The 27,565-nt window shown below is 44.3% G+C and overlaps 1 protein-coding gene across 1 annotated transcript in view; it reads left to right on the forward strand.

Moving 5' to 3' along the window:
- CEMIP (cell migration inducing hyaluronidase 1) overlaps positions 1-17,767 on the forward strand; it is a 52,120-nt gene extending 34,353 nt beyond the window's left edge. The window contains exons 16-28 of the mRNA XM_009478463.2: positions 631-716; positions 3,487-3,618; positions 5,618-5,653; positions 5,745-5,900; positions 7,430-7,610; positions 9,340-9,555; positions 10,464-10,675; positions 11,147-11,332; positions 12,044-12,248; positions 13,081-13,167; positions 13,480-13,637; positions 16,600-16,700; positions 17,640-17,767. Coding sequence (XP_009476738.1) covers positions 631-716; positions 3,487-3,618; positions 5,618-5,653; positions 5,745-5,900; positions 7,430-7,610; positions 9,340-9,555; positions 10,464-10,675; positions 11,147-11,332; positions 12,044-12,248; positions 13,081-13,167; positions 13,480-13,637; positions 16,600-16,700; positions 17,640-17,767 — 1,884 coding nt within the window. The remainder of the gene's footprint in view (positions 1-630; positions 717-3,486; positions 3,619-5,617; positions 5,654-5,744; positions 5,901-7,429; positions 7,611-9,339; positions 9,556-10,463; positions 10,676-11,146; positions 11,333-12,043; positions 12,249-13,080; positions 13,168-13,479; positions 13,638-16,599; positions 16,701-17,639) is intronic.
- The last annotated feature ends 9,798 nt before the right edge of the window (positions 17,768-27,565 follow it).

Below are 27,565 nucleotides of genomic sequence, written 5' to 3' on the forward strand. Positions count from 1 at the left end.
TCGGGTCTGCAAGCTATTAACATCTGTGCTTTCTGTTTCACTAAAAGTTACTGCAAGCTTGTTTGTGTCTGCAGATAAAGCAGCTCGCACGCTGGCATGGGAGCTCTCAGAGTCAGCCAGCACCCACTTCCCTTGGCTCTTGGGCATTCAGAGAGGCTCTTCCCTCTGCTCAGACTGCTTCTCTGCTTCTGCACTCCTAAAATAGTGCCTCCAGGAGCACCTATTGGCAGCTTGTCTAATTATAGACCTCAACTGCCAATGTTAGCAATTAACCAAACAGCTTCTAGAGGGATAAATACGGGCCGCTGTGTCTAATCGCCTTCTCTTTGCTTATTTACCCTTAGCATGCCGTGTTGTAGGGCTGTGTGTGACTGTTACTGAGTGCTTTAGATGGCAGCAGGGTGTTTATGTGTATGAGGATACATGCATTTACGAGAGAGGTGCAGTTTCTGGAAATTTGTGGCAATTTTGAGGCGTATATGCAAGTCTGGATAGTCCTGGCTGTCCTCTGTTTCACATGCTACTAACAGAGGCAGTTATTAGGATCGTGTGAGTGACTTGAGCCTGGAGATGGAAAGAACTGGAGAATATATAAATATACTATAATATTGCATTTCTCTTTTCTTTTAGGCTGGAATGATCATCGATAATGGCGTTAAAACCACTCCAGCCTCTGCCAAGGACAAAAGACCTATCCTGACACTGATTTCTGGGAGGTAAAGTGTTTTGCACAGTTTAGTTTGGAAAAGCCTTCTCTATAGCACTGACTGAAAGCTATGAAATTGCCCCCAAGGAAGCTTACAAGAATCATTGCAATGCCTTTGGGGTGGCTCTTACTGAGGGAAGGTCTTCTCTTAGATTTACCACTTTCTAACTTCATCTTCTCCATTCCCCTTCCTAAGGGATCCCCAGCACCCACACCCTTCTGGTTTTGTCGTTGCTCTTTAGCTCTAAGCTGAGCTGTCATGGATATTACATCTTCTCTAGGGTGTTCCATTGACTTTTTTTTTTTAGATAAGCAAGAAAATTAAATGCTGTCTGGTCAACAGCCCCGCTGGGCAGAACTTGCTGCAAGAGTTTCCCAGGAGTAAGAAATTAAAGAATTTCCTGGGCATGCTGTTCATTTTCTTCATTCTTTTCGGACCTGCTTGAACAGAGAGTTCTTATGTGATGGAGCTCACACTTTGATTTCAAATTTCTGTCTAGTTCCAAATCTGACACTGCAATAATAATTACAACTAAATACGCAGGGCAACCCTTCATCCCTGCTGCTGTGCACAGCCTCTGTGTGGCATGACAGAGTCATTTAGAAATACTGGAAATGTATTGGCAGACCTACCATGGTCTGGTGGCTTCTGAGAATCCCCACTCTTTCCCCAAAGCTGACCCCAGTGAGGAGGCTGATGTAAGCAGAGATCTTCTTGTGGGCGAAGTGTAATAGCATAAGGACTGCACTTGCACCCTTTTTTCTCATTAGAGGTTGAGTCTGGCTCTTAACTTAGTTACCAACCCCAGGGAGAGCAAAGGATTTAAACATTCTCAAGTTTCATAGTTTTCTTTCCTGACAGACCAATTGCCTCCAGTTGCACCCAACCTGCATTCCCCCACAACTGGGTTTCTTGACAGAAGAAACCATGTAGGGAAGACAAACCTGCTGAAAACCTCGGCTCAGCAGGGGAAAACGACAATTTTTTCCTTGTCTCCTTTCCGTCTCTGGGGTGTGGGTTACCCAGATTGCTGTCATCACACACTGGGCAAGCATTGCAGGGGTGGGATCGGTCCTCCTCCCCAAGGGAACCCAGCCAGCAGCTCAGATACCAGTTATCGTGTGATCCACAACACCCCAGTGCCCTGCCTAGCAGCTGATGCTAAAAGATGTTAAAAAGTGAATATCATTTACATTATTTTAATACCCAATTCATTGAAATGATTAATTCAATGATCAAAGTAACTGCTAAAAAAAAAAAAAAACTTATTAAGAGCAGCCTGCTCTGCAAGTATCTCCAAAATCTCTTGGGAGCCTGATGCTGCTTTTCCATATAGCTGAACACGTGCCTTGGGAAACTGCCTGCTGCCACAGGCACAGTAAGTGATTACAAAAGGCAATTTGTCCCTTGCCATACAAGGGCAGGAATGACCCCTGGAAGCCAAGCAATTCATAATGCAGTCATGTTTATGCTCAGGGATTACCCACCAGCACAGACTGCAGCTCAGATACCATTTTCCACTTTTCATGTGGAAGACAGAAAGAGTGAATAAGTAATTATGGGTGGACTGGCTGGGGCAAACTTTGAGGTCGGCTGGGCAGTTACAGAGTTGGAGAGATTATTCTGCATTCTGTTACAGCATTAAATATCTGGGCCAAATTCTGTACTCTGTAGTGTTCCTCCAGTTACACATGGATGTGAATGAAACTGGAATCCATCTCAAAATATCTGTATTTAACAATGTCTGGGGAATTCACAAGGGCTGATAGTAAATCTCTCTCTGAAAGCACATTCACATTCGCGGTGATGAAGTTGCCAAAGCAATATTCATTTACTGGAACCCTATCAGCCTGATGCTCAGTTTTAGATTGATATGATGGCTTATTAAGCAAAGCAAAGTGCTATTGAATATCTGTTAGCGATTTGACAGCTTGGCCTCACTACCCGTTGGTGAGGCATGAATTTTAATCTCTGGACCATCCGTTGCTGGCACTGAGTTGGATACTCATCTGTCAGGTTTTCTAAGCTGTGTAGTATGATGGAAGGTGCTCCTTCAGTAGCAAAGGGGAGAGCTGTGCATCAGGACCAGGTAAATGACAGCAGAGCTCGGCATCACTATCGCGAGCCAGAGCCTTGCTCGGATCCTGTGCAGGCAGCAGCTGAAGGCACACATTGCTGCAGTTTCCACTTGTTTCTGCTTTTTTCCTGTGTGAGGCCAATATTTTATCATACGTGAGAACTTCAGGGTTAATAAATCTTGTACGTATGTCCTGGGTAATGTATAGTGGGAATAGTGAAGGACAGACTCTCAGCCCCTCTCCAAGATGTTTTAATTCCTTTCCACAGCAAGGAAAATTTGGCAGTGGTACTGATTGCCACACTATAGCCAAGATTAGGAGATAAGAATGCTCAAAAGGGAGAACAAAAGGATATTTATCTAAATAACAGGAATATGCTAAAGGATAACAGTAAGGGATTAAAAAATACCTCAGACTTTTGGGAGCAATAATAAACTTTCCATGCTTTCAGCAATATATCAGCAATACAGTAATGGAAAGGTGAAAGGAAACTTGGAGCGGGTCTTTACAACTGCCTCGCTTGGACCGTCCTTCCCTTGGCAGTTGGGTCTGGCCATCGCTGCTTGACTAGACATGCTATTTGGATGGACTGTTGTCCCAAAGCTGTTCCTGAGTTAGCAGAAACCAGATGTTTAGCAGGTTTGTGCACTGAGCAAGGCTACCTTCCCTCGCCGATCTTCCTTCTCTCCTTCTGGTTACAGATACAGCCCACACAAAGATGCTGATCCTTTGAAGCCCAGGGAACCTGCAATAATTGAGCGCTTTATTGCCTACAAGAATCAGGATCACGGGGCCTGGCTGCGGGGTGGAGATGTGTGGCTGGACGACTGCCAGTGAGTTTTGCCTTATTTCAACTCTCGGAGTTCAGCCTGGTGTTTATGGCGAGCATAGCTGTGGTTCAGACTATTTATATTGCTTTGCACCTTTCATATGGCCAAGATCGAAATAAAGATGAAACGTTAACTAAACACAGGCATTATTTTACACAAACAAGACCTGCTTTGTCTGAACTGAAGATCCCTCAGATTGTTTCTCTGTGTGATGCTGTCCAGCATTCAAAAATGGTCACATACACACAGACAGACAGACAGATGCAGATAGCTGAAAATAAAACCTAATTTTTTACATGAAAAACGAGGTGCTTTGAAAAGAAAGCAGCAAAATCCACCACCTTTCCTGGCTAAGCCTGGTCACAGATCAGTTTTATGTGGTTCACTGTTATGCTGAATAAGCAAGTACTGATGAAGCAGACATAAAACTATGCATCACGGCAGCAAGGGAGAGAGACTGGGCAAGTGCGTGTTGTGCTCTTTGAAGGCCATTTCCTGCGCTGGTCAGAACAGATACTTATTTTGCACTTGAAAACAGATGATCTTCTATAGTTTCTTTTGCTGAGTCAGGCTCTTGATATCAACCTCCGTGAAGAAAGAGGAGAAAAAGGAAAAAGCTACTTTACAAGGCATATTGTGATCACCCTGGTAGGAATAGCTGTCACACCATTACCTGGTGTCCAATTCCCGGCCAGAGCTGCCTTACTTTCTAGTTGCCCAAACCTCCTAAAGCAACCTGTGGTACAAACTGGCTCTAGTGACCAGTCAGGTTGGCAAGGATAAGACTGTAGCAGAATGGTCAGAAACATAACATTGAGTAATACAGTTTGTGCTGCTTATGAACTTATGAACCAGAAGTATCTAGAGCACTCCATGGCCAGCAAGAGTTGTCTTCGCAGATCACACTCATGTAATTTAGACATCTGCGTTGCTTATGGAGCAAATGCAGCATATGGAGGTTGCCAAAAGACCGAGTATTTTATCGGTTTCCAGCAGCAAACCTATGAGTGTATGTGAATTCAAGGAAGCAGCCATCAAACTGTGATTGTCTTTATAGCCACAGTAATTTCCATTTCTATTGCTACAAAAAGACTTAGGTATTACATTAACAAAACAAATGTTAATGCGGCATGCAGTATATAAACTACGGTGTATATTTATGGGTCTGGAGAAAGGAAAGGGGAGGCGATAGCGTGTAAAGGGCTGCCACCTACAGACAGAAGCAGGACAAAGCTGGGGTTTACTCTGCTGCGGGATCTCCACTGGTGGTTTTGCTGAGATCAGTGACAGATGTGTTAAGAGTGACGCCGATGTGAAGATACCGTCAAGACTTACCCATACTATTGTATTATTTGTAGCCTTGCTATAAGCAGGAGTCATGGACTGACAGTTGTGATATATCCTAGTAAAAGCTTTGGAATTTCAGCAAAATGGGTGGACATTTTAATCTTTTTTTTTTTTTTTTAGTAAGGAAGATCTGATCTCTATCTTCCTGATGATGAAAGACAAGTGAAGTTTCTCTGGTTTTATAACATTTCCTCTTGTAAAGTTATTTCACGGAAGCAGTATGTGATACATGAACACAGGGGAGCACAGAAGTGTGCATAAGGCAAAGAACTATTAAATAATAAAAGTTAGTTGGAGTGAGAGATAAGCATGATCTGTTTACCTAACAGTGAAAAGAGCACGGTCATTAGACACAGAGAAAAAGCTTTATCAGACAAGTAAGCTATGCCCAGTAATCACCAGTTTAATCTCACCTTGGAGCAATCAGGTGCATGTCTGCTGCTTCATATGATCTGCATATACCAGAAGATGTGCCAAAAAAGATCTTCCAAAACTGGACAGGGAACAAACCTGGAAAAGCCTGAGCCTCCCCATGAGAACTGTTCAGTAATTAAGCCCTGCTGCCCTCCACCTCATTGGTTTGGTTATTTTAGTTTGACATGATAAAACAAAGCAAACCCAAACCTCTTCTGAAGCATCTCTCTTCTCTTTGCAGGTTTGCTGACAATGGCATTGGCCTGACCTTGGCAAGGTAAGCATGGCACAGGTTGTGCTGCAGCCTGGGATGCAGCTGGTAGGGGTGGGAATGAGCAGCCCCTTCATCTCCAGCCCTTCCTTCCTAGTGGTGGGACTTTCCCTCATGATGACGGTTCAAAGCAAGAAATCAAGAACAGCCTGTTCGTTGGCGAGAGTGGAAACCTGGGCACTGAGACAATGGACAACGAGATCTGGGGACCTGGAGGTCTGGATCACAGAGGAAGGACCCTGCCCCTCAGCCCGTAAGTTCAGCTTAGCACATCAAAGCACTCACTGTTCCCACTCTCAGTGCAAACTCCAGCCAGTGTGGTTTCATCAGCGCTGTTCAGTTTAATAACCATTACATAGAAAGGATTTGGTTTCATGTCTTCCGATCCCCAAGTCCTCACTGTACAGCTGCTGCTGGCAGGTACGTTCTTGCAGGCTGCCAAGACAGCATTGAACACCTCTTTCCTTCCCCCTCCCCTTTGCAAACAGAGTTGAGAAGACAGCAAGAGGACTGTATGCTAGCTGGGCACTTCTGTATTTGTGGTCAGCAGTGGTTGAGCAATGTGGCAGTCTCCATCCAGGTCAGCTGCCAGGAAAGCTTGCAGAAGCCCTTCTCTGGGCTTGAACTGGCCCACATGTGGTCATAGATGTCCTCAGAGCTGCTGTTACTATTGCTGCTGTGCTACAGGAATTTGATGCCTTTGTTAAATAGTTTTGAAATAGCCAGTGAACTTCATGTGTGGCTTTTTCCTAGACCTTACTCCTACAGATTGTTTTGCAAGTACAATAAAGTTTTGTTGTTATTCCTAAAAACATAGTTATCCTAACAGTAGCCCTACAGTAAACAAACAGCTCAGCTGCTTTTTTTCTGCCATATTATACGCCTCAACTTTGCTTGTTGGTAGCAATACAGGAGGCTTATTATTAACTATAGTAATAATGAAAACCCAATCTGCTATGAATCTCCTAATATCCTTTACATATATATATGTGCGCATATCTCTTCTTGGGTGTTGTGTGCAGAAACTCAGAGGGACAGAACAAATGCACAAGAGCAGGCAAGTCTTGTCTAAGGGAAACCATTCATATGAGGGAGGGATCAAACTTATTTATCATAAGTGAAATTTGAAACATCTTATCTTAGTCTCTTAAGGAGTTTAAGTATCCCGTTCACTTAATCAGTGTGAAAAATGGTGTCTTCTTTACCTTGCAGATGATATCAGAAAAGGCTATTAATAAAGGTTCTGCCCCTTCACCTCTTTTCAGCCCTATAGATTGTAAGACCTTTCCTTGTTTTCAAATCCATTTTTTGTTGCAGTTGAGTTGCACTGTTTCTCTCCAAGTTCCTTTGAAAGGTATGGTGGGACTTCTTTTAACCCTGCCATTACTTAGCCCAAGGAGTCTGCACGGCTCTGATGAATTTCAGGTTTCACTGCTGCAGAACCCATTTCTGATGGCAAACAGAAATTTATTCATTTTTAGGTCGATGCTTTGACATTGCTGTAAGTTCCTTCCCTGGAGGAGCACAGACCAAATAAAGATGATCTGTTCAGCCATGAGAGAACTTGAGCTGAACTTGCAAGGATAAGAGGACTTCACAGACCTAAAAAGGAGGGAAATCCCTTCTCTTCCAAAACATGAACTCAGGAGTCATCCTAAGGGCTGTGAAAAATGAAAGCAGCTGAGAAACAAGTGCTGTGGGACTGTACATGTCTAGAATACATTCTCATCCTCATGCTAATGTATCATGACCAAGTCTCTGTATCCTCCAAATGTGTTTCAGGGATTTTCCCATTCGAGGGATTCAGTTCTACGATGGACCGATCAACGTTCAGAACTGCACCTTCCGCAAATTTGCTGCCCTGGACGGCAGGCACACGAGTGCCCTGGCCTTCCGGCTCAATAACGCGTGGCAGAGCTGCCCCAACAACAATGTCACCGACATTCATTTTGAAGATGTCCCTGTGAGTTGTCCTCAGAAAGGCCTTTTCCAGTTGGCGTGGAAATAGGGTTGTGGGCAAAAAGGGTGTTAGCAGCCTTTAGGAGAAAACACAAGATCTTCAGGAAGTTGCCCATTGTCTTTGCCAGAAGTTTAACAGAGAGGGCATCAGCTAAGAAAGAGAAAATTGGATGGGAGAAATAACAAGAAAATCCAATTCTCTGACAGGTTTGCAGCAAACCAGAAGCAGGCATCAGTTTCAAAAAAATAGTGACATTCAAGTGGAAATCATTTCCATTTCTGTGTGTCTCAGAAACTGTTGAAATAGGGAGAAGATTCTGCCCCCTTATTTTCAGCAGCAGTATAATATTAAAGCAACAACAGAAGGAGGTCTGTTGTGGAAGGTCTAACCAACCTAGAAGCAGAAAATACTGATTTTGGGAAACAGCCAGTGAAACTGAGCTGATGCTGGGTAATTCTGCAGCCCTGCACACCAGGGTAATTCCATGGACTCCAGTTCTGCAGGCACAACTGAGAGCAGGTCCCAGCCAAAAAGGGTCAGCCAAACTTTGAATTACAGTATGAACTTCTGGGTGCTGGTCTGAACCTGTCCTAGGGTCTGTGTTTTTGAGTTATTTTTGTATTTGCTTGCATAAATATGTGCTAACTGGTTTGCTGAGGTTCACCTCTAGCAGCTGTTAAATCCAACTGCCAAACATTACAAACAAATAAATAAATAAAGTGGCTGGGACTGAAATGATTTGGGTTGCTTAGCTTTCAAAAAATTAGCAGACTTACTCGCATGTCAGGAAAAGTGCTGACTAGCGATCCTTGTGCCAAATGGGATGGGAAAGGCAAAATTCCCCTAAAAGTGTTGGTCAGTCACTCTCCCACATTGCACCAGGCAGGCTGGTGACATGAAATTTATTTATGCTGGATAAAAATATCAGTCCAAAGTTGCCTGAGCAGCCATTTCCCAGGGGAGGTTGCTGATTGTTCCCAGCATCAGTGTGACTTTATGTGGCTTTGGAACCTTAAAAATATATTAGCAGACAATGAGTGAAGTGGCTGTAGTGAAATTGCCCTGTCTCCTGAACCTTCCTCCAGAATTTTAAAACAAAACTTCTCACAGCTGAGGCTGAAATTCTGGTTGTTTTAGCCTTTCCCCCATGGTCATCAGGGAAATGTGTGTCTGCTCTGTCTGATAAATCAAACACACCTTTTAAGTGTGTGATCCAGCTCTACACTGACTTCAGGCTTAATGAAGAGGCAGTGTGCAGGCAAAGGAGAGAGAGAATCCTAATATTCCTGTAGCAAATGACACCGATGTTGCTGCTGACTAACAAAACCGATGATTTTGATGCTTCCACTTTTGGAGGCTCAGTTTCAGAAGCTCATAGTTTTATTACCACATAAGGGCTATCTCGGAGGATCTGCAACCCCAGACTTCATCTGGAGTCATGGGGCCTCAGAGCCCTTGAACATGAAGCCTACAATGCCTCAAGTTGAGCAGCCAAAATCTGTGGCCATTTAAAGAATGGTGATGTTAGTGCATACACAGATTTCTTCATGCACAAGTTGACCCGACCCACAAACCCAATACTATTTTCTTGTCCAAGCTACTTTCCAATGCCAAATAAAGTCAGAAAATGGGTCCTTTGAGCCACTCTAATGACCATAGCCATCCTTTGCTCCGTACTGTAAGTGATTAATTCATTTCTGGAGATGTAAATGTGTTTCACTGTTTTGTTTAGATTACCTCAAGGGTCTTCTTTGGAGAACCTGGACCCTGGTTCAATGATCTGGATATGGATGGTGATAAAACATCAGTTTTTCATGATGTAGATGGCTCTGTGTCAGAATATCCTGGCTCATACCTAATAAAAGAAGATAACTGGTTAATCAAGCACCCTGACTGCATTGACGTGCCTGACTGGAGAGGTTCCATCTGCAGCGGACACTTTGCACAGGTAAAGCTGCTTACCTTGCAGTATCATTATTGCTTTATTTTATTTTAAATTTCTTGGCACTGTACAGCTTGACCTTTGAAAATGGACTTTCTTCAGGGTGCTCAGGGTTTATTTATCTGCATGTCTGCACAGGTGGTTTTGAACGTGAGGATACTGTGGTACATTTTCAGATACTTTGGCCTTGACTGTTAATAGCTCTAATAACTGCCTGAAGTCCCCTAAGAGCTCCACAAGCATTAACAGATTAATATTCATAAATCTATGGGTTGTCGGCTAGTTATTTTTCCTTGATTTATGGAGGGAAGTGTTGCCCACAGTATTATGGGAAATGTGCTGAGGAGTCGAAATTAGACTTCAGCTTTCATGATCTTTCATCCTGTTGTGTAACCACTAAACCATTCTTCCTACCACATGAGCTCCGAGTGTTGCTGCCTTCAGAGAGTCCTCACTTTCCTCTCGAGTAGCACCTGTTTTTGTCTTAGGTGTTGCAAGTGTTGTTTTTTTTCTGTGTAGTGCCACTAAAGCCAATTTGTAACCACTGAGCTGGTTTTCCTGCTTCTGAAATCCAGACAGAAGGGTCCTTGTTCAGTAGAAGTCAGATGTCTGAGGTAGATACTATCCACTGCTGAGGGTTGCCACTAACGCTGTGGAATATGTCAGCCCTAATGCAGGCCTGTTTGAAGCCTTGACTGGCTTGAACTCAGTGGATGAGGAAATGATCCTTCTTTTTTTCTGAGAACAGTTTACTTTGTTGAAAAGGAAGCCTAAGAAATTGAATATAAATGCATGGCATACAGGTCACTGCTGAAGTCACAGGCCTCGCACCAGCTCACGTCTATCAAGTAGCTGTGCCTTTAATGTTTTACCATCATTCATTAAACCCTTGGTGATCTTTCTTTTTCATCTAGATATACATCCAAGCCTACAAGCCAGCCAACCTGAAAATGAAAATAATAAAAAATGACTACCACAATCACCCACTCTACTTGGAAGGCGCTTTGAGCAAAAGCACTCATTACCAGCAGTATCAGCCAGTTATAACTCTGAGGAAAGGCTACACCATCCACTGGGACAAGACAGCCCCTGAAGAGCTGGCCATATGGCTCATCAACTTCAACAAGTGAGTGATCTGACCGAATTCCAACATTCCAGCTCAATAGTGTAACTGCACATTTTTAATGGATAAAGTCATCGCCTTATGAGCTCTTCCAGAATGAACATGCTTGTTCCAGGAAGTCCACTGAGTTTACCATCTTTCCATTTGACATCTCAGATTCCTGTTTCCTCCCCTGGGAAGCCCTGCAAGATAACACGGTTCATTTTTAGAAGCCTACAGCTAATTCATTCCTGATGCATGGAAGTCGCAGGTGTAGAAGTCAGGACCAGATCTGGCCCACATTGCTTAACTAACCCATGGTTGTTATGTCTAATTTACATTGCATTGATTCATCCCAAACCATTAAAATTTTAACTGGCCAGGAAAAAATTAAGTGACATTTCAGAGTGAATTATTTAGTTTGGCTTCTAGCATGGTCAGGATAATAATAGTCATGTGTCGACTTCTTATAATGTGAGTCTTTGCTATTTTTAGGAACGACTGGATCCAAGTAGGGTTTTGCTATCCTAAAGGGACAACATTTTCCATTCTCTCAGACATCCACAATCGCCTCTTGAAGAAAACATACAAAACTGGAACCTTCTATAGGACCTCTCAAATGGAGAAATTGGAGCACAGATATCCTAGCAAAGGATACTACTACTGGGATGAGGACACTGGGTAAGGAAGCAGGCCTTGCCGATTTGGACACCGCTTTGAGAAAGCTGCTGGAATCGTGAGCCGTTTGGTTAATGCCATTAGCAGGGATCACTACAAAACCAGAAAGTCTTTCTGGGAATGTGACCAGCGTTTAATTTTCCTGGGACTCCCACGGCTGCCAGTCATTCATAGCTTCTGCTGCACTGCCAATTACTCTGGGAAATGCTTTGCCAAGTGAATACAAATTTAAAAAAAAAAAAGACAAAAGCAAAGTGCAGACCATGAAAGTGAACTGGAGATACAACCAACCCTTTTTTTTTTTAACAGCAACCATTTGTAAACACCACGACAGGGATGCACAGGAACTAAGAGTGTAAAGCCTGCTATTTTCTCTTAAAGAATTAAAATAATGGGAAAGAAAGAGAGACCTAAAATACAAACCATGTATTTCTACATAAATGTATCGTTATAAAATAGAGCTCAAAGGGAGTTCAGGTGTCATCTGATTTCTCTGTCTTAAGTTCCCTGACCTCCCCAAACCATTTCTGAGATGTGTGTCCCCTTTTATTTGTATGGGGTGTGTTGAGCACTATAAAAGGCAGACATCAGCACTGAGGGTTTGCAATGCACATTGATGCAAAGCATTAGGAAGGAGTCCACCAAAAGTGGGAGTTAGTCATTTTTTGCGCAGAAGTCTCAAGGCTGCTGTTCACTCTTCTCCCCTACCTGCAGGCTGCTGTTTCTGAAACTCAAAGCTCAAAATGAGAAGGAGAAATTTGCTTTCTGCTCTGTCAAAGGCTGTGAACGAATAAGGATCAAGGCTGTGATCCCAAAGACGGCCGGTGTCAGTGACTGTGAAGCCATGGCCTATCCCAAGTACATTGAGACACCAATAGTAGAAGTGCCAATGCCTAAGAAGCTCTCTAGTGCACAACTGGTAAAGTAGCTGATTTCTTATCACAGAATTAATGCCAGGGTAAATCTGTAGTTCCAGCACATAGTGTGCCCACAGACATAGAAAGACTTTGTACCGGGTTCAGTATATCCTGTGCCCAATTTTCTGAAACTGTCCAGGTATGTGGAACAGTATGAAACAGATTCTTGCATGTGTAGAGAGCACAGGTCCTTGAAGGACAGAACCACCCAAGACTTTGGTTGAAGTTGGATACTTAGTCTTTTGGGGCTCTCTTGTGAAGTGCTGTGCTTAAAAGCATAGGGTGAAAAGTGATGAGCTGGAAGACAGGTTGGTCCAGGGAATGTGATTCTGGAGAGACACGAGGTTTCTTGCCTGCCCTCCAGCTCCTCCAGGCTGTAAGAACAGCAGTGTCAGAGACAGGACTGCATAGCTGAGTGTCTCATTCATATAAAGGATTTTGTACAACGCTGCCTTCTATATCCAATCCAGGCTGGTTCTGGGGGAGGGAGAGGAATATTTATCTGGTTTTGGGGGTTTTTCACTCATCACCCTTGAAGCAGGAATGCACAGCAAAGCCTCAGGGAATTATGTGTCAACTCTGCAAAGTGAGAATCACGTATACTTTCCCATTTGGTGAAACAATTTAAATGCTGACAGGATGAGCAGGGAGGTTACCATTGTGCCCGGTCTCATTAGCAATGCAATTTGGCAAGTCAGTGCTCATTATGTCGCTTTCTTGTTGATTGAATTTCAAGGTTTAAAATGCTTTGTGACAATGCAGCATTCAGGTAATGGACATCCTCACTAGAAAAACTCTTTTCTCTCCTTTTTTTGTGGTTTTTTTTGTTAACAGAAGACTAAGGACCACCTACTAGAAGTGAAAATAGAAACTTATAAGAAACAGTACTTCCATCTAAAGGATGACTTTGCATACATTGAGGTGAGCAGGTCCTCTCAGTGAACTTTATGGGAAAAAATTCTAAGATACTTGCTTCATTTTTATGGAAAACTTCCTTACAAAGTTACCATGGATAGTTAGATTCAGGTCGCTTCTGCTTTGTATTTTGCAAAAAAAATGGCTGTAACTTCCCAAATTAGCAAAAATGCAGGACAGCTTGACTTCAGAGATCTGGAATTCTGCCCTTTGATAGAAAGAGTAGTCCTGTGACTCAACGCTATCAGTGCTTGTTACAGGTGGTTGTTTGCAATTGTGTTACTGTGATAGATCAAGAATGTTTTTCCCCACACACAGGTTGACGGTGTCAGGTTTTTCCTCTCTGATGAGGGTATCCAGCTGGTTGTGATTGATGGACATCATGGAAAAGTTGTTGATCGAGTAACATTCAAAAACTCAATTCTACAAGGAATCCCAGCACAGATAGAAAATTATGTCAACAACATCAAAGATCAGTGAGTAAATAATCTGGTGTTACTAAGGTGCAGCGTACAAGAATGCTGTACAACACATCTTTTTCCTGTTTTTTGTCACCCAACATGGGCCAGACTGACCTGGCTAACAATGTGCTTTTCTACCTGCTGACTCCAGTAGAGTCCAAATGTGAGCAGGACGTGCAGGCAGCAGAAGGATGCAGACTGTGATTTAGGAACTGATTGAGCCCCAGATAAGCTGCAGAACTACATTTGATTAATAAACTGCAGATCTACATTTATGTTGTGAGTTACAGACAAACTGCAGGCTTAAATTCACAAATAAACTCACAGCATTTATCGGTACAGATGTGCACAGTTTACATTTTTCTATTGCCTGCATACTCTCTCAAATCACAGAAAAGTCCACTAATAAAACACATTCCTCTTTGCACATGTTCCGTGCCCAGACCTAAGGGCTGGATGCTTTTATTTTTTAAGTATGGACAGCCAGAAAAGCAGAGTTTTGCAAGTGGGTGGTAAGGAGCCAACACGTGTTCCTGCATCCTGGAGGACAGTGGGTTCATCTGCCAGAATAGGATTGGGAACAACATCAGAAATCCTTTAACCAAAGGGGTTGTTCTCATATTAGTTTGTGGAGTGCTATTGGGAAATGAATATATTTCATTGTTATTAAATCTGGTTTGATTTGAAATCTGCTTGTAATATTTCGTACAAATATGATTGCTTTGCTGATGAATCACCTGAAATAACTGTGGGCAGATTGACAGGATATTGTTCTGGCATTTATTCTAGAGACTTGGGGGAAGTTTCAGCAGGGTGCCATGCAGGTGGATACAGATGTGTTTCTACTGTCTTAAGTAATTCTGAAGGTGGCAAAAAATACATCGAGTAGTTACTGCAGAGAAGCATGGCGGTTGCTTACTTTTCTTTCATAAAAAAAATCAGAGCTTTTCAGAGAGGCCATCATCCTCCTTTGCAAAAAATCCTATCTCAATCCTGGTTCCATCCAGCTCCCGGATTCTTTCTTACTTTAGAGGATTGAATCATAATTAGACTTTAGGTGTATTTAAGTCTTTCTGTGCCTCATTGTCTTCTCTGGATTAGTGTTGGAACCAGATTGGGATTGGGATTAGGATTAGGACTGGAAGTTGTGCCAACATGGTCAGCACCTCTCAGGTCTCACTCAGGTGTGTCTTTGCAAGGATTGAACCCCCAAATTATTGTTCCACCAAAAGTTTTCCTAGCCCATCCCCTGCAAGCCTTTCCAATCTGATCCGGCAAGGGCTTCAGCTATAGCCATGAGACACTTTTCATCCATTTGCTGGATGAAAGTTGTTGTTCAGATTCAGATGTGGGCACCGTGCAGACGGTGGGACAGTACAGCCAGCAGCTTCTTGTCACCTCTCCCCGCTGCGGTGCAGAGCACGGACTGTGCAGAGAGATGGTACTAACGGAGGGGAAGGTGCCCCAGCAGCCTCGCCAGCCTCTCGTGAAGAGGCTAGAACAACTTTAGGTTTATGGATTTGAGGATGTGAGAAGAGGTGTTTCGAGCCAGAACAAGCCTCTTTGTTCATTTAAGCAACTCTCTGCAGGCCAAATTCCTTTTTTTTAATAAATCCACTTTTCTGATGAGTTTCCCAGGGATAAGAAAACAAAACATCTGGTGAATTTACTTTAAACTTCCATAGCAGGAAGGGCTTAATAGAAGGTAATGATTTTAGTGAACTGAAGAAAGAAAACAGAAGTGATTCAGCATTTGCAAAGTACTCAAAACCAGCCTGCCAGCTCAATCCACTCTCGTAAGCGCTGGAGTATTTTAACACCTCGGGTTTATCCTAGGAAAAGTCGTGATGACTCTTAACTCTTTTGCTTCTCTTGTTCCTCTGCCACCACCTGTTACTATTTTCCCCTGAACAGTTCCAGTTCCAGCTGAGGTGTTAAGATGTAACTGCTGCACTCAGTAGCTCAGGGCTTGAGCTCTGCAGGAGCTGTTGCCTAATTAATTTCTGCGGCTTGTGTCCACCGTGATACAGAAAAGCAGACCCAGCAAGGCTCTCATTCTGTGAGATTGCAAATGCCATTTGCGTTAGGGAAGCTGCACTCATGGAAACCCTGCAAGGTGGAATGAAATAATTTCATCTGTGCGTTTGCTCAATTACTCTGTGATGCAGCTTTAAGTAGGAGCTGAACAAGGATGATATCCCAGCCCCACTGAGATATAACAATTGGAAGTGTTTGTGCATCTTGCACAAAGTAAGGAGGTTAATGTCACCAAGTGGCCTGTGCTTCTCTATGGACAATTCTCACTGTAAGATTATCCCCTCATGTTTAATTTGGGTTTCTATTCTACCCTTTTAGAATTAAGCCTAGGCAGTTACCGACTTTTACCCAAGCATTTACAGGTTTGTGTTAGCTTAACGCACTTACCTCATGTCTTTTATTTATCACTTGGCATTTGTAGAAGACCCTGAGAATTTTGAGGTGAAATACAGTACATGCAAGAAAGGCAATATTAATAACAATACACTTGTTAAGCAAAAGCGCACTGAAAATGAAGAGAAAGCATCAGGACAGCAAAAATCTCAAAGTAGTGAATTTCTGCAGGCTTTATCCTGCTAATGATATAAGAACAATAAATTATTTGGAGACTTGCTCAGAGCATCCCAGGGAAAGCATGTTCCTTTCTGAGCAAAGCAGATGGAACTGCTGGTTGGAAACATTTAAATCATTCTAGAAAACAGTGTTTAAAAAAAAAAAAAAAGTTACTTCTGTCAGCTTCCTAATGGGTTTTGCATGATTGGAAAAGTGAATATATGACTAAGCTGTTGGAAAGCCTTGACAAAAGCCATTAAAGAGGAAACCACTATAGTTCATGGGTGTCTTTGAGTCACACAGGCAGGAGTTACCAGTGCTTGAGACAGACAAGTGAGGAATGTGTTCTGACTCTTCATCTGTTTATAAATGGCTTTGTTTCCTTCAGTTCCATAGTGCTGGTGTCATCTAAAGGAAGATTCATTTCAAGAGGGCCATGGACTAAAGTACTGGAGAAACTTGGAGCAGAAGAGGGTGTTAGGTTGAAAGGTAACCATGTTTCAAAAATGCAATTCTAAACCTCTTTGATCTATTCCCCTCCCATGGTTCCAGTAAAGGGACCTTTTTTCCTTCTTCTGAACTTTGCCTTGCTTGTTTCTATCAGCATGTGCTCAAACATGCTGGGACCAGTCATTTATTTGTTCAGTGAGGTTGTATCCACTGCAGCTTTGGATAACAGCATTCATTTTAATACTGTAGGTGGAAAAAGTGCTCTGGCAGTTGTTCTTATAAGTACAGAATTTAGGGGGTTTGATTTTCCAGATTCATTTTAAATAAAAAGGCATTTTAACAATAGGAATATTGGACTTGTTTCCCCCTAAATGCCCAAAACCAGGACTTTTTACTTGTCTGAACTTATTTTTAGCTGGTTTTCTCTTGAAACAAAATGCTGACTTGATGGCACAAAGCATATCGATTTCAGAGCATCACATATTGCACTAGAATATTGCTCTATTGTGCATATTACTCTGGTCAGCTCTAACTGTGAGGTTTTGGCACACTTTCCTCTTTTGTGTGTGTGCTATACTCGCTAATGTAGGTCTTGTCTGTTGTTCTGTCCTTCATCATTCCCCCACCTTCCCCAACAGGAAGGGGTTTTGAGTATAACCACCATCCAAATAATGATAGCTTCAACAGATAGCTCAAGCTGCCTGCTAGGAAGGGTTTTTCTTTCTCGCTTTCTCCCCTGCTATGTATCACGCATTGTTAATTAATGGGAGCATACAACATGTAAATAAGATTTTAATTAAGCTTCATTAGGAAAGTATTTCTTTAAAACCTGGAGCATGCATAATTAGCAAAGTTCGTGTGCACATGTGTGCTCTTGTCCACCTGCATCCATCCATCCATCCAGGTGTAGCCCTGCACATTGGGTGTTTTTCTGGTGCAGCCCTGACACACTCCTAATATATTTGCTCTGACTTGCAGAAAAAATGGCTTTTGTCGGCTTCAAAGGCAGCTTCCGCCCTGTCTGGGTGAAGCTGGTCACTAATGAGGACTCAGCGAAAATCTATCAAGCACTGCCAATTCCTGTGGTGAAGAAAATGAAATTATGAGGACACACTGCTCTGCCTTCTGGCTGCCAGCACTGCCCCCATGGGATGGACTACTGACTGCTCACTGCAGGCACCTTGCCAGCTCCAGAGGTGTAGCATTTTGTTGTTGTTGTTGTTCAAAAAGAAATCTTACTGTAAGTAGCTAGAGTGGCCACATGTGACAGAAAAGCCTTCCTCTGTGATCAGCGTATGTTCTGTGATCACCAGCTCCTCGCCGGTTGACTTGCTCACTGATGCCATGTTGACTCTCATGTTACTAAGCAAGGTTTGACCTGTTTTACAAGGTGCTGGTTTTATCGGCTCCCCTGTGACAGACTAACTTATGTGCTGCATCTCGAAGGGGGAGTTCTAGATCTGGAGGCCATTGAGGATTATTGATTTACCAGCCTCTAAGTTGTCTAAACACCTTTTTTCCCCGTAGTGTAACTAGCTGCTCACATAAACATGGAATGCTAATTCAAAGGCTGATTGAATATCTAAGATAGAAAGAGTATATTTGACTGATTATCTAGATGCTGGGAAACATAACTGGTCAGTTAGAATTTATCCTAAAGCTTCTATGACGTTTGATCAAGTTCTTTGGGATCTGTGTTGTACATGCTAACCCATGGCACATAGTTGGGGAAGAGGTAAAAGAAGGAGAAGATAAAACATGCCAGTGGAGACTGATGAAACCACATCTTTCTGCTTGCTCAGAAAACTGTGTTTCTCCTATGGATCAAGGTTTTTTAATAGTGGTTGTTCAAAAGGAAGTTTTCCTTCAACAAGCAGCTGTAGGCTAGAAGGAAAGCAATGTCAATCAGCACATATATTTTCTCAGCCCTTCTCATACAGTCCCTCCATATAATAATGTTCAGGATCAGTCTGGAGGGTTTATGGTGGCCAGTCAAAGAGAGCATCCTCTTCAAAGCTTCCAGTTTTTAACTGGGAATACTGGGACTCACCTTATTCAGCCTCAGATAGAACGAACAGCCTTTGCCTTTCCAGGGAGGTCGGAGGGAATGGGATCAGCTGTGTGTTGCTTTGTGATCGTGTCCTCAGGCTTAAGGGCATGAGTGTCTTCGTCCTCCTGGAAGAGTTACATGAGATCTGGATGGAAGGTGACAGAGGTCTTACCAGGTAGCTGAAGAATTAGAGTGGGACTCCCCATACACTAGTTGGATGTCATGTACCTCCTTTCCCCTTCTTCAAAGCAATATCTGGGTAATGAAGGCAGATTAGTGTGAATCAGGACTCCTGCAGGGACATCTCTTGAAGCTGGGAAATTAAACATTATCTTGTAAAATGTTGTAAGCACTTCCAGTATTCAGTGATATTTCTGTCGCTCAGAAATGCCATGAAGGCGTCTCTGGAGCCCGTGGCGATTCTAAGAAATCTAAGAGGGGATAAATGATAGGATGAAGAGCTTTTCGAAGCACATAGAATGTCAATTTTGCCAATAATATCTGGGTTTGTTTCCCCACTTTGTTTCTGCCTGCCCCCATTGCTACAGAAATTCTAGTTGCTGATGGTTACTTTGTTTTACTCTGTTTTAACTCATGTAATTAAGATGCTTTTTTCCCACAATATCCGAAATGCTATCTTGCAGCTAGAATGAAAGAGCAACCATTTTGTATGTCATTCCAAAGTATGGGCAGGTGTTGCACTCTGTAAGTCTAGCTTAGATCAATTGGTCTGAGAGTCAAAGCAACCATGAGTAAAATTTAGATAGTACTGTAGGTTTCATTCCCCTCAAGCCTCTCCTGGGTTTTGAAACTGGAAATGTTCTTTTCAGTCTTATTATATAGTTGTTTTGAACTGACTGAATGTCATGTGTATTGTATTTAAAAAAAAAAAAGACGATGACCCAAGCTTTCCCTCCCTTGCTTCTCAACAGGAGTCTGTTAATGAATGCTCTTTAGGCATTTGTGCCGTTTTCAGAATGAATGGGCAACACTTGTAAAAGGCAAGGAAGGTAGATTGTTTTTTCCCCCAATGGCTTATGATGGTTTGGGGATTTCCCAAACTATTCCTTGAAAAATCAGTCTCACTTGTGGTTCAACCGTGATTATCCAAACGTCATTTATCTGACATTCTCTGATAGCCAAAACAGAGCCAGATCCCTGAAGTCAAGCAAATAGACTAAAAAAAAGTCCCTTGAGCACGCTAGTCTGGGTTATCTAAACCTCTTCACTGTCCTGAGGCAATTCTGTTGCTATCACTGCATCGGTGTTACTACAACACACTTGCTTTCAAGAGATGGACCAAAGCAGGAGCATTTCTTTCATGAGTGCTTGACAAACGGTGGGCAGGAAGGCCGGGCTCAGAACGTACCTGGTTTGGGATTTGGCTTTGTATGACCCCCCGGGGCAGGGGTTGCCCTCTGTGGTGCACTGAGTCGCTGGTCACCAGCGATTTCCCTTCTCCTGCTCTCTGTAAATGCCCGGGAGGATCACGCCAGGTGGGTCTATCCCCTAGACTGGTTTTCTCAGCTTCTATGAGCACGCTGCCTTTGTGCTAAAGCGTAGCTTCTGATTTTACTATTTTGGGAATTCTCAGGGTGAAATAAGAGGACTTGGCTCTAGGAAAAACTTTTTTTTCCCCTTTCCTAAAAAATCTCATCTTACTAAGAGAAGAAAACTTTTAAGTAGCTTGTTCTATCATGCAAAGCTTGTCACATGGGGTCTGTTTCGGAGCTAGGGTGGGTCTCACGCTGTGAATATGGAGTACGGGATCACTGCAGTCTGTAAGCCTGAGGGATAATAGAGCATCGTAGCAGAGCGTAACAGGGCAGACACACCTGTGAGATGCAAAGGGCTCCCATCGACCTTTACGGGATGAAGCCAGTGTGTCGCTCTGAAGACAGAACGAAGCCTAATAGCATCACCAGTCAGCAATAGTTTTGTGCCATATAATTACTTTTTAATCTTTGACAGTTTTAGAAATTGCACATTTTGACTAGTGAATTACCTGACTGCTTGTTCTTTGTACATCCTTTTAACGGTCCCTGCACAAGTTGCAGTTATCCTCTTTGTAAGGTTTTATTACTGCAAATGTTTCCATGTTTGCCTACACAGTTGCCATTGGTAGAGTGGGGTTTTTTGATTGCATTATATGTTTGTCTGTTTGTTTGTTTGGATGTTTGGGTTTTTTGCCTCTGTTCAAATGCTTGTTTTACCTGTTGCCGAAATAGCTGGTCTTTTTTCGGAGTTAGACGTTTGTACATTTTCTTATAGACTTTCCAATGAAAAAAGATATATTTTCTATTAATTTATTACAATGGCACTAAGACAACTAAATTGCAGACATATGAAGCATTTTTACTGGATATTAGCGTTGTCCAGGTTGTTAAGGAGGTCAGCAATATGTCTTTTCTGATAATCTGCTTTGCACTTGAAAAGTCTCTATGTCCGCAGACCGTGGTAATGCATTGACTGTCTGGTTTATGACGACAAGAGCTCTTGGGACGTTGGTTCCGACAGATTGTGGCTTACAACTTAAATAACATGTAGTTGTTTGGAGTACACAATGTTTATCAAAATAAATATTCAATGCAAATTTCTTATTTTATTTTTGTCTCTTGTCTCTTCAGTGTCTCTCTGCAACAATGAACCAGCATTTGCTGCACACACACACACACACACAACTTATTACATCATCTGAAAGAAAGGTCTGCAGCTCCCTACTTATTTCAAAAGACAAAAACCAAGGGACCAAACCACCCTGTGTGCATTTGCTAGCTGGCCTGTCCAGATGGCAACATTTCACTGCTTGCCCAGCCGCACTTGCAGGATCCGAGAGAGGGAGATGAGAAGGGAAGGAGGTGGGAGCGGGAAAGGGGATATTACAGTGGGCAGACATGGGAAAGGGCTGTATTTGGGGCGGGTGGGGGACTATTAGTAGACTAAAACAAAAATCTCATTCCCCTGTTCACAAAACTTTTTTTCATTGAATAGGGTGAACAGGGAGTACAGATATATATGGAAATAATATATAAAACATGTATAAAGTTTTTGCAGTGGGCAGCTCTTAAGGCTTATGAGAATCTCACTATCGGGTCAAGTATGATTTTGACTGTAAATTTTCCACCCTGGCATGGTGCCAGCTGGGCAGACTCCGCTAGAAAACTTTCTGGAGGCTCCAAAACTGGAAGGGGATTTTTTTGGTGGCAGCAATCAGCATTTCTAACATCCAAGCACATATTTGTTAATCGAGTATCAAAATAGTAGTTAGTGCGTTAGAGGAGATCGCCCACCTAATGCCTCCAGGCCAGGAAACAGAAAACACACCCTGCCTGCTCGTGTCAGATTGAAATCACTGCTACATTGGACTTTTGCAGATTAACTCCATGGGGGAAAAAAAAAAGAAAAAAGCTGAAAGTCAAGGCAGAAATCTCACTCCACAACACCAGTGTAGGGAAAAAAATGAGACATCTATTTACTGGTGCAATAAGATCAAAGCCTTCTATGTTGAGAGCTGCAGAGGCTGTCCCGGGGGCAGGGGCAGAGCTGGGCTTTAGCCCCAGACTGCAACACGACAGTGAAGTGATGACGGGGTGGCACAGGGAGGTCCCAGGCACCTCCAAAAGCGTGAGCCTGCTCACCGGGCAGCCTCTGCAGAGACCCCCAGGGTGGGCAAGCCAGGAGTCATCGCGCACACACTCGTGCATGTGCCTCATGCATACATGTACACATATCGTATACACCTGTGTACACAGCTTTTATATGCGCACACACATCTTATGTGCACGCATATATACACATACACATCTTATACACACATATACATTCTTTTATATACACATACAGATTCTTTTATATACACACATATGCATATGCACTTCTCATACACACACGCCTACATGTATTGTACACACCCCCCTTATACACAGACTGTCTTACATTATAACATCATTGATTTTTTGATGGAGTCAAAGGGAGATGTGAAGAGGGTTCCCCCCACCCCCCAAGGCCTGCAGGCAGAGGTTACCACTGCGCTGTGGTTGCTCTGCGTGTGTGTGCACACGCTTGTATGTGTGTATTTGTGTATAAGGAGGGGGGTGCGTGTGGATATGTATGCGTGCACGCTCATGTATGTATGTAAGGGGGGCTGTGTGTGGATATTTATGTTTGTGTGTGTGTGTGTGTAGGGGGATGTGTATGGATATATATTTGTGTGTGTATGTATAAGGGGATGTGTGTGTCTGTGGGTGTGGCTATTTCTGTCAGCATATTTGTGTGTGCCTGGGTATACATTTGCGCACATGTGTAGTGGTGTGTATAAGGTGCGTGCGTGAATGTGGATGTGTGTGTGTCGTGGTTTAGCCCCAGCCAGCAACTCAGCACCACGCAGCCGCTCGCTCACGCCCCCTGCCCCGATGGGATGGGGGAGAGAATCGGAGGAGTAAGAGTGAGAAACACTCCTGGGTTGAGATAAGAACAGTTTAATAATTGAAAAAAAGTAAAATAGTAATGCTAATAGTAACAGTATAATAATGATAATAATAATAATGATATATGAAGCAAGTGATGCACAATGCAATTGCTCACCACCCGCTGACCGATACCCAGCCAGTTCCCGAGCAGCGATCGCTGCTCCCTGGCCAACCCCCCCAGTTTCTATACTGAGCATGATGCCGTATGGTATGGAATAGCCCTTTGGCCAGTTTGGATCAACTATTCTGGCTGTGCCCCCTCCCAGTTTCTTGTGCGCCTGGCAGAGCATGGGAAGCTGAAAAGTCCTTGACTAGCATAAGCAGTACTCAGCAACAACTAAAACATCGGTGTGTTATCAACATTCTTCTCCTGCTAAATCCAAAACACAGCACTATGCCTGCTACTAGGAAGAAAATTAACTCTATCCCAGCCAAAACCAGGACAGTGTGCATGTGTAGATGTCTATCTATATAGAGCCGTTAGAAGTAACTTAACAACAAATTGTACATAACCGTATACAATTCATTACATTAGTTCTAAAATCACCGTGTAATTTCTAGTTATATGTATACCTTTAAATACAGACCAGATACATTCTATCCGCAAATATAAAAAATACACAGCACGTTAAACATATTACCTTCTGTATGGCAATATGCTTAACCTGTTACTAAAGATTAAAAAGCATCAAAAATATACAAAACCGGGAGATTTATCTATTTTTAATTACTGTAATGCCACCACCCGCCGCCGGCAACCGTGCGGGCGTGACCCGCCCGCCCCCTGGCGGCCGCGCTGGGGACGGCGCCCGCTCCCCCCCCCCCGCGGGCCGCGGGCGGCTGAGGGCAGCGGCGGGGCCGCCGTGCGTGAGGGCAGCGGCGGGGCCGCCGTGCGTGAGGGCCCGCGGCGGGGCCGCCGTGCGTGAGGGCCCGCGGCGGGGCCGCCGTGCGTGAGGGCCCGCGGCGGGGCCGGGGGTAGGAGGAGTCCGGGCTGCGTCCTCGCCGAGGTCTGACAAGCGCAGAGGCCTCGGCGGGAAGGGCGGGTTTGTTCCCCGCGGCTGGGGAAGGGCGGGTTGGGCGCCCGGCCGCCGTCCGGCCCTGCCGTGCCCTGCGAGGGCCCCGAGGCGCCGGGGAAGGCTCCGGCCGCGCCGCCGTCAAGGGCGAGGTGGCCGGGCGAGGTGGCCGGGCGGCTGGGCTGGGGAAGCGGGGCATGGGCCGCCTCGCAGCGTCCCGGCAGCCCGCGGGGCTTCAGCCCGATTTAATGCAGCTGTTTGCACATCAAACGCTTGGCAAAACCTCCTTTCAAATCTGTGAGTTGGTGTGTTAGCTGGCGGAATTTTAGAAATTAGTCTTGTGCTTCTAGCTGCAGCGTCTGCCTTTTAAAGGGAAGTGCAGCGAGAGCGTTCGGGAGGGGGTTTGTTGGGTTTTGGTGCTGCTTTGGTGGGTTTTTTTCTTTCCTTTCATATGCTGCTTTGGACAATGGAAACAGAGGGTATGGGTTGAATCACAAACCAAGAAAAGCCCAGAGATTTTGGCTCTTACATAAACGCCTTCTTATCCCAGCATGGCAGCAATATTCCCAGCTGAGTGTCGCAGTCTTTCTTATATTTAGTCTCTTCTGAGCAGCAAGTAACTGAGCTGTCACAGTTTCTGCTCACAGCTACAAGATGCAGGGATGCTCCCTCCTTTGCTTCACAGAGGTTTGAGTCTCCCAAATCCGCTGGACAGTAAGAAGCCCGGTTTGTCCCATTGCCCAGACGAACTGCTTTTTATGCAACTGTTGCAGATCTTCGGACCAGCCAGTCCATCACCTCCACTGAAGCTGAGGCCACTGGGATGTGTCCAGGCTTTTTCAGCTCCAAAGGGCCATTCCAGCAGCTGGCTCAGAGGCTGTTTTGTCACACCACCTTCTTTCTGACCAAAGGATGAGGGAGGGATGTGTAGAAACCACCACTGCAGCTACACCCTTCCTTCCTCCTGCATGCCTTCTTCACAAAACACACCTTCAGAAGCTCCTCCCTGCGGTGATCCCTTAGCCATGGAGCTGAATCCAGCATGTATGCTCACTTTAAAAACAAACCCCTGAGGAGAGCTCCATCACTTTGGAAATAGGGTAATACATGATTTCTGAGTTTGAGTCTCAGCTGGAGTATCTTGGCAGTCAGGAGCAGTACCAGAACACAGTAGGGGCCTGCGATAAGGAAACAGTGACAGGGCTCAACAGGAAATTGTTCTGGAGAAAGCCCCTTACAGATAGTATCTTTCCTCCTTTGGCAAAGGGTGTAATGTGAGATCATGACGACATTCCCAGCACAACCGCAACTTCATCTGATCTTCTATCCTGTTAGGGTTGAATGAGTAGTACAGGGTAATGTTTCTTAAAGCACAGATGCCTCACCTAAAACCCAAGGGTTGGTCAGTTGCTAGCTGACACCTTAGGACATTAATGCAGCTGATTTGACTTTTATTTCTGCTTTTCTGTATCCCACCTCCAGTATGCAACTGATACCGCTACATCATTTGGGTATTTCTTGAGCACGGTCTTCCCTGCTACAAATCTAAAATTGCTTTTTCTCATCCCAGGAAGTGAGACTGTCTTGGCTTATCACTACTGATGGAAATAACATGGCTGAAATACATTTCAGGGCTTACTAGGGTTATTTGAGAATTGAGCGGTGATGTGGCTTAAATGGTGATGCTGTGTGGGAGCAGGGGTTGGGGAGGAGTGGAGCTGGGATGGAACGTGGTCTTTTCCTGGGTTAGGTTACACAGCTTATTAGATCACAACAAAATACCCGGCTCCCACATTAAATACTTGTAGATAAAATGACAGTTAGTTTTTTCAAAATCTTCTGCTCAACTCCTGTCTTAAGTGCCAAAACACTTACATGTCTATGCTTCCATTAAGCTCCCTGGCAACTCCATCCTATTATAACTGCAATTATCTAAAGTTCACAGTTATTAACATGTTTTACAGCACCAGAAAGACAACAGCTGAACATCAAGGGTTGAGGAGTCATAGGGTATGGCTGTGGATACAGTTGGCAGGATGAATAATAAAATATTCATAAAAAAGTCTTGTGTAACTTAAAGTATGCACCATTCTGGATACTCGTGAGATTTCATTTTAGGGGAGGGGATGAAAACAGACCTACTTTTTGGGAGTGGGGGTCTACAGGGGTGGTTTCTGTGAGAAGCTGCTAGAAGCCCCCCACCCCCATGTCCGATAGAGCCAATGCCAGCCGGCTCCAAGACGGACCTGCTGCTGGCCAAGGCCAAGCCCATCAGCGACAGTGGTAGCGCCTCTGGGATAATGTATTTAAGAAGGGGAGGGGGGACACGGACGACGGACCAAAACACGGGGACACTAACTGCAGCTGGAGAGAAGAGTGAGGATATGTGAGAGGAACGACTGCAGACACCAAGGTCAGTGAAGGAGGGCAGGAGGTGCTCCAGGCACCGGAGCAGAGATTCCCCTGCAGCCCCTGGTGCAGCCCCTGGTGAGGCAGCTGTGCCCCTGCAGCCATGGAGGCCCACGGGGGAGCAGAGATCCACCTGCACCCGGGGAGGACCCCACGCCGGAGCAGGGGGATGTGCCCAAAGGAGGCTGTGACGCCATGGGAAGCCCGCGTTAGAGCAGACTCCTGGCAGGACCTGTGGAGAGAGAAGAGCCCAGGCTGGAGCAGGTTTGCTGGCAGGGCTGGGGACCCCGTGGGGGACCCACTCTGGAGCAGTCTGCTCCTGAAGGACTGCAGCCCATGGAAGGGACCCACACTGGAGCAGTTTGTGAAGAACTGTAGCCCGTGGGAAGCACCCATGTTGGAGAAGTTCATGGAGGAGTGTCTGCTGTGGGAGGGACCCCACGCTGGAGCAGGGGCAGAGTGTGAGGAGTCCTCCCCTGAGGAGGAAGGAGCAGCAGAGACAACGCGTGATGAACTGACCACGACCCCCATTCCCCATCCCCTTGTGCTGCTTGGGGGGAGGAGGTAGAGAAAATTGGGAGTGAAGTTGAGCCTGAGAAGAAGGGGGGGTGGGGAGAAGGTGTTTTAAGATTTAGTTTTTATTTCTCATTATCCTACTCTGATTTGACTGGTAATAAATTAAACTGATTTTCCCCCAGTTGAATCTGTTTTGCCCGTGACAATAATTGCTGAATGATCTCCCTGTCCTTATCTTGACCCATGAGCTTATTTATTTTCTCTGCCCTGTCCAATTGAGAAGGGGAGTGACAGAGCGGCCATTCTCATTACAAAGAATTTCCTTCATTACGGAAAGGGTGGTCAAGCATTGGAACAGGCTGCCCAGAGAAGTGTTCAAAAAACGGGTAGATGTGGCACTTCGGGATATGGTTTAGTCTAGTCTACCCTTGATTGGTTTAGGTGGGC

This window comes from Pelecanus crispus, chromosome 7, assembly GCF_030463565.1.
Source record: "Pelecanus crispus isolate bPelCri1 chromosome 7, bPelCri1.pri, whole genome shotgun sequence".
Lineage (NCBI taxonomy): Eukaryota > Metazoa > Chordata > Aves > Pelecaniformes > Pelecanidae > Pelecanus > Pelecanus crispus.